We start from the raw sequence: 7,156 nt of genomic DNA on the forward strand, positions 1-7,156 counted from the left end.
GTAAACATATTTTTTATCATATAAAATTGTACTTCATAAATGCATAAATATCCACAACTATCAATCGGAGCTTTGTTGTAAAGTGTAAAGCATAAAACCATTTATTAATGAATAATAAATATTTATAAATGCCACATGGGAGACTTATTGTAAAGTGTAAAGCATAAAACCATTTATTAATGACAAATAAACATTTATAAATGCCAAATGGGAGCCTTATTGTAAAGTGTAAAGCATAAAACCATTTATTAATGACAAATAAACATTTATAAATGCCAAATGGGAGCCTTATTGTAAAGTGTAAAGCATGACACCATTTATTAATGACAAATAAACATTTATAAATGCCAAATGGGAGCCTTATTGTAAAGTGTAAAGCATGACACCATTTATTTATGACTACTAAACATTTATAAATGACAAAAGAGAGTTTTGTTGTAAAGTTTAAAACATGTCAACATTTATTTATGATCAACAAACATTTCTAAGTATTACTGGGCATTACTATAAAAAGTATAAAGCACCAACAGTTATTTAGCATTGCTAAACGTATATACAAGCCCTTTAAAGATAGCTAAAACTATATTAAGGAAACAAATCCCATCCCTAAATTCACCACTGGCATAAAACAAAGGAAAATTATAATAATTATAATATAATAAATTATTATACCTTAACTGAAACTGCACAGCTGTATTATTTACTCTACACACATTTATACAAATCAAAACATTAAAAAAAAACCAATAAAATAAACTAACAGGTAAATCTCTTAGTTGTGTGGAAACTCAACACATATGTGAACAGATCTTTGAAAAATGATTGGTTTTGCAGATCTTTTCTTCAGTTCAATATGCTCAAAAAACAAAACCACTTAGAACAAATTAGGGTTTCAGACAGATTTCCCTCTTCGAATTGGAAGCAAAGTACCAGCGGCCTTCATACTTTCTATTTTGTTTTTTACTTCATCACTGCCTTGAATTGCAGCCTCACATCGCTTAGCAAAAGCTAGTACCGTCTCTCCACTAGGCCTGTTGGACAGTAGCTCCTGGTAGACATTGGGGACCGCAATAGCAAGCTCCCCAACTGATGAAGTGGACACAACAGTGTTCCTGTCGAGCCCATGCTTCTGAAAAGCTTTGGTCATGGTCTTCGTCTTTGGAAATGTCTTGAGGAGGGATTTGTATCGCTGCACAATGTCATTTGGCGTTTGAACTAAAAATGAAAACAAAGCAAATAATTAGAAAAGCAAATGCTCAAAGCATACTAATATATATATATGTATATATATATATATACACACACAGACAGATAGATAGATATGTATATATGACGTAGTGAACACAGAGTAATTTTTAGAACAAATTAAAATCATAATACTATCTTTTATGTCACATTTATAGTATCCTCTTCTGTAAAATCTTCTCTTCCAAAATCTTTTGCTCACCACGCTGCCGGAGCTTCTTCTGCTCCTTCTTGGGTTTCTTGGCTCTTGAATGCTTTTTGTTGTATTTGTGCTTTCGCTTCTTTGGGGATGAAGATGAGGATGACCACACAGACGATACAGATGAAGATGCGAAAGATGAATCTGAGTTTTCAGAAGCCTTCGAGGAAAATGGATCATTGAATGGTTCGTCTTTAGGTTGCTCTGCAGGATGTAAACAACAAAATGGCTGGTTTTAGAAACAAGTCCCCTGTTTTTCAATTACACAATTGATGATTTAGTAAGCTTATGTGCTTAAAGAGAATGAGGATTTTGTTATAGAAAATCATCATGTGAATAAGGTGTACATATATACACACATATATATTAGGGGTGCAACGATACACAAAATTCACGGTTCGGTTCGGTTCGATACTTTGGTGTCACGGTTCGATATTTTTTCGATACAAAAAAAATGTTCATGCCTTTTTAATTTGTCATTTATTAAAATTATAAATATATATTTTAACTCAAAAGTACAGTTTTTAAATTTAACCCTAACCCTTGTGCGTGTTTTTTATTTTGACAGCGAATGCGCACCTGCGGACCACTTATGTGCAGCCCTGGTTATTTAGCTCGTCATATTGCAGCCACAGAAATTCTTTTGTCCATGAAACCATAAAGCTGCACTTTCTTTTTGCCTTATAGTCTGATTTGTCATAACTTCTCCATTTTGTGGTAAGCTTTTCTTTGGCTGTCACTTCTTCACCCTGACCTGTCTTATTTGGCTCAGCAGAACTGAAATGCTTTTACACAGGCACTCACATAAGCTCAGCGATTCTCTGCGCGATCAACCTCTCACATGTTTAAGCTTGCTGCGGGAGATTTCACTTGTCATGTTTGCATATAAGCTAACGATTAATAAGACGATGTCAGAGGAATTGGTGCACAAATTATCATCACTCACAGATCAGTGCTGTCGCTCTCTATACACAGTTCGCACGATTGCAAAGTGAAAGCAAAAAAACAAGCACAAATTCAAACGCGATTTCAATATGTCACATATTGACAGTGGCTCACCGATGCCAATGACATAATTACCCAGCTACATTTCTGAAAGAATGCAAAAGCATTGACATATATTTTTCCTTCCTACAATAGCCCGACGGGCAGGGAAGAGATAGATTTTGGTAGCCCGACTGAAAAAATCGCTAGCTCCGGGACGTCGGGCTAGCGATATTGCAAGCCCTGTATCTGATTGAGGAATCACTCATCTTTGGAAAAGAGAGTTTATTACAGAGAAATGTCTCTTTCCAAAATAAAAGCTATACTATCCGCTTCTTCTGGGCTATATTCTCAGCAGCATAAGGAGAATCATGTGCTAACAGCTGTCTAAATGAGTTAGTAGCATGCTTGTTGTTTTGGTCTTTGCACTAGGATGATGTCGGCGTAAATGTGCAGTCATATTCGTTGTGTTCCCACTAGTGCTTTCAGGTTAATCTCGTTGAAATGACCTTAACGCCACAACACGGCAAATCTCCGTTAACGAGCTACCGCCGATCGCCCCGTGCATGGGGCTAGACGGCCAACACGTTAACGAGCTAACTGCGCTAACACACTAGTTCCCACCCATGTAATTGAGCATTGCATGGCACATCCAACATACTGTTTTACTTTAGTCCATGACTCGCTTACCTTCAGGGTCATACGTCACATGAAAACCAAAATAATTCCAAACGCCAGATCTGAATGAGGGTGCGGGAGGTGCCCTGCGCTCTTCCTTCTGACTATGCTGTCTGTGTGGAGCGCTCAGTGGATCTGCGCTCGACAGTGCAGCCTAGGCGGAGTAGTCGAACGCAGATTCACTGAGCGCTCAACACAGACAGCATCGTCAGAAGGAAAGTTGATAAAATAAATTACAAATGTTGTATTGTTCGATACATATGCGTACCGAACCGAAAGCACTGTATCGAACGGTTCAATATCGATACGAATATCGTTGCACCCCTAATATATATATATACATACATACATATATATATAAAACCTATATTAATTCTGATTGTAAGGCTGTTACATTACTAGTTCAAGTTGGAGTTATGATCTTATGAACTATGAAATTGAATCAATCAAGTTAGACCTGGCTGAACTGAATTTGGAACCAGATCTCTTTAGGAATGAACTAGTACAACACTTAAAGTTAACTGACTAAAATCTTTTAATCAACACAATGACAATAAGGGAACTTCACTGGGATTGATAAATTATCTAATGTTTATTTGAAGACTGTAAAATAAAAACAATGTTCATGGAACAAGTCTAGTTTCATACTTGTAAGGGATGATAGCTGACTTCGGAGAAAATCTCTCTCTCCTTCCAGTTCTTCAATTCTCTTCTTTTGCCACTCCAGTTTCTCCTTAAGAAAAGTCAGTTTCTCTCGCTCCTTGTTAAGAAGGGCAGTTGCAGTAGGGGCAGGATTAGAAGAAGAATCTAAAGAACAAACAATTATTAAATTACAATACTAAAATAATTTATAATTTAAACTTGGGAAACTCAAATAAAATATTGATTAAAAACGGTTACAACTGGAATTTATAAAAAGCCACTTTGTAAAAATTATGTTATATACACCTGTGGTGGTTCAGGCATTTCTAAAACAAGGCAAATAATTCTTATGTGTACTGCCTTACCAGGGTGTTTAATATAAATTTAATGATGCACATAAACAAAACTAAAAATATACAACTAAGTGATATAAATCGTTTGGAATAACCAATAGTAATAGAGCTATTCACATGTTATGTGATGTTAGTTAGCCACTGTAGCTAGCAGCCAAATGGCTCGGTAGCTAGCTAGCTAGCATTATACTCACCTTCATGTCTAACTGCTGACGTCGTTGGCTTAGTGCAATCTAGATCATCCAGTCTCTGCTTTTTGTATCTCTTCGAACGTGTGCTAACTGTGTAAGTCGCAGACGCACACAAATTTTTATCTTCTGCTCCATCCATGGCGCAGCAACTTGAACGAGCGCCTTCAGTGTGTCTGTTCGTGCCCCTTTGGCTTGACCTTCCAGAGCGCTCCACTGCCTGTCGCGCTCTGAGAGGAGGGGCTTTCCTTAATAAAGTTAACTGTGATTGGATGGTTGTATAAGCTCCTCTGCGTTTAAATTAAATTTGTTTTCCCTCCCTTTGGCAGCAGAACATATTTCTTTAGCATGAATCCAGCGGGTTAGATCTACATAACAAAGTCGGAGATACATTATAACAGGTGAGACAATCCTCTTTTTTGCGTGGGACTATTTTTGATTATAGGGCTTGTTTTATATAGCATGTGAAGTTCTTTAACTCTGAACCGATTTGCACTAGACTCCCATAGAGTATTTTACGGTGTTTCGAGGTGATAATAAAATAAATTACTCATTTTTTCCCACCAGAATGTCTCTGGGAATGAGATTGCGCGCCAGAATAGAAGGAAAACAAACTAAATATAAGGCACTAAGGCACATTAAATGGCTGCAGAAGAAACACCTGCTAAAAAAGAAGCTTAGATGTCCTGTTTGTCACCATAAGATGAAAATGATTTCCGTGGTGAAGAAAGACCAATATATGTGGTATGTATAATGCATGATAATGTAGTGCATGTAGTAAATATAACAAAATATTTCGGTTATCAATGCAAGAGGGAGCATTAACCTCTTTTCATTATTATTTTCTTCATACTTAATTTTGTGATTATCTTTTCAATTAATGCTCTTGTTTAAGGGTCCATTTCTTTACTTAACTCATTGATATGTTCTCAGGTGCTGCAAAAGAGCAAGTCATAGGAAAGTTTCCAGAACAATTAGAACTAGCTCCCTCTTTGAGAAATCAAAAACATCTCTTTTCAGTTGGATGAAGTTCATTTACAGGTATATGTAGATGTAGACATTAATAGCAATGCACCTTTCATAATTGAACACCAATACGAGACTTGTGAAATAAAATTAGGGCCTCAGTAAGTAATAATTGCCTCAATTTCTATCACAGATTTTCACAAGGGCTCAGGCTCAGACAAATAGATATGATCGATGATGAAGTGGCTGGCAGCTCCAGAACACTAAGTAGCATGGCAAGACACATTCGACATGTTTGTATACGTGCAATTAAAAGACACAGAATAAACAATGGACACCGTCTTGGTGGTGACAGAGAATTTGTGGTTATAGATGAAAGCTGTCTCCGTCATCAGCGAAAGGTTGGTAAACTCTCAGACAGGTTTGTTAGAATCAATGCAGATCTGAATGTGTCCTCTAAACATGGAAACCTTTACCATAAGTAAAAAAAATTAGTAGAAGCAACCATCTTTTTGAATGTTTCTTTGTAGATATTTAATTTTATTCTTTTTAATTTTAATTCTGTTTAATTTTATTCTTTTTGTTTTCAGTATGCACGTGGACGCTTTGGAAATGCATGGAAAAGGAAGAAATGGGTATTTGGAATGATGGGAATTAAAGACAAAAGGCGAAGGCTCGTGTTAAAACTTGTTGAAAAACGATCAAGGCGCCACCTTGTTCCTCTGATCAGACAGCATGTTAAGTTGGGTAGTGCCATTATCAGTGATGAGTGGAGAGCCTACAAGAATGTTTTGACAAACATAGGGTACAGACATTACACTGTAAATCACAGCAGGTGGTTTGTAGATCCTCAATCTGGCAGTCATACACAGCATATGGAAAGGGCTTGGATGACCATCAAAGGACATGACCGTAGACTAAGAGGAAATCGCACTGAGAAGTTGCTGGAGGAACACCTGATGGTTCTTGAGTGGTCATCTTGGCTTGGTTCGCGACACCCTGATGGACCACTGGGACGCTTATTTAAGGACATACAAAAAATATTTCCAGTTTGAACCAGTCTGGCATGAACTTTTTTTGGAGTGGGTGACTGTTTGGTGTTTTAAAAAACACATTTAATGTTACATGTGTTACTCTTACAATACATTTTTGACAGTAGTTAAATGTTATTTCAAGCACTGATTGTAATTTAGGTCTAAGTGTTATAAATGGTGACATTATACATTTAAGACTCACTTTTGGCAATTAAATGTTTATTAGTGATTAATAAATGGTGTTATGCTTTACACTTTACAATAAGGCTCCCATGTGGCATTTATAAATGTTTATTTGTCATTAATAAATGGTTTTATGCTTTACACTTTACAATAAGTCTCCCATGTGGCATTTATAAATATTTATTATTCATTAATAAATGGTTTTATGCTTTACACTTTACAACAAAGCTCCGATTGATAGTTGTGGATATTTATAATGCATTTCTGAAGTACAATTTTATATGATAAAAAATATGTTTACAAATGCTGATTGTGCTTACAGGATAGTAACTTAGTCTGAAATGTTTAATATAGCAACTCTAGATGAAATATATAGGTGAACACATTTGGCTCACTATTTGGCAAGAAACCGGTCAGTTTTTTTTCTTTTTCTCACCCTTAACTAATGCATAATAAACCATTAATAATGGTTTATAAAGCATTTACAGATTAATTAATAATATAGCTATAAACTATTTATTAGCCTCTATAAGGGGAGACTTATTGTAAAGTGGTACCGCTGGCATCATCAGCAATGTGCATGTAAGAAGAGTATACAAATGGCTTTTATGAAAGATGCCCGTGATTCAAAGACCATCTGTGTTTCCAGAGTTCCTGCTCGCTTCCCTCAAACTTCAGATTCAA

The 7,156-nt window shown here is 36.1% G+C and overlaps 2 protein-coding genes across 2 annotated transcripts; one reads left to right on the forward strand and one right to left on the reverse strand.

Annotated features, from left to right (window-relative positions):
• Nucleotides 1-420: 420 nt before the first annotated feature.
• Nucleotides 421-4,508, reverse strand: LOC146695872 (coiled-coil domain-containing protein 106-like). The gene is made up of 4 exons (XM_085478349.1): nucleotides 4,296-4,508; nucleotides 3,755-3,913; nucleotides 1,448-1,648; nucleotides 421-1,215 (listed from the first exon to the last, which is right to left on the reverse strand). Exons 1-4 carry the CDS (start codon nucleotides 4,429-4,431, stop codon nucleotides 893-895), a joined length of 819 nt encoding a protein of 272 aa, XP_085334475.1. The 5' UTR covers nucleotides 4,432-4,508; the 3' UTR covers nucleotides 421-892.
• Nucleotides 4,509-4,612: 104 nt separating this feature from the next.
• Nucleotides 4,613-6,477, forward strand: LOC146695873 (uncharacterized). Its single transcript, XM_085478348.1, has 5 exons — nucleotides 4,613-4,690; nucleotides 4,857-5,033; nucleotides 5,223-5,330; nucleotides 5,449-5,656; nucleotides 5,846-6,477. The coding sequence occupies exons 2-5, from the start codon at nucleotides 4,858-4,860 to the stop codon at nucleotides 6,308-6,310; spliced, it is 957 nt and encodes a 318-aa protein (XP_085334474.1). The 5' UTR covers nucleotides 4,613-4,690; nucleotide 4,857; the 3' UTR covers nucleotides 6,311-6,477.
• The last annotated feature ends 679 nt before the right edge of the window (nucleotides 6,478-7,156 follow it).

The sequence above is a fragment of the Copadichromis virginalis genome, linkage group LG13, assembly GCF_057382275.1.
Source record: "Copadichromis virginalis isolate Kocher_CV1m ecotype Utaka linkage group LG13, C_Virginalis_male_GT1.1, whole genome shotgun sequence".
Taxonomy (NCBI): domain Eukaryota; kingdom Metazoa; phylum Chordata; class Actinopteri; order Cichliformes; family Cichlidae; genus Copadichromis; species Copadichromis virginalis.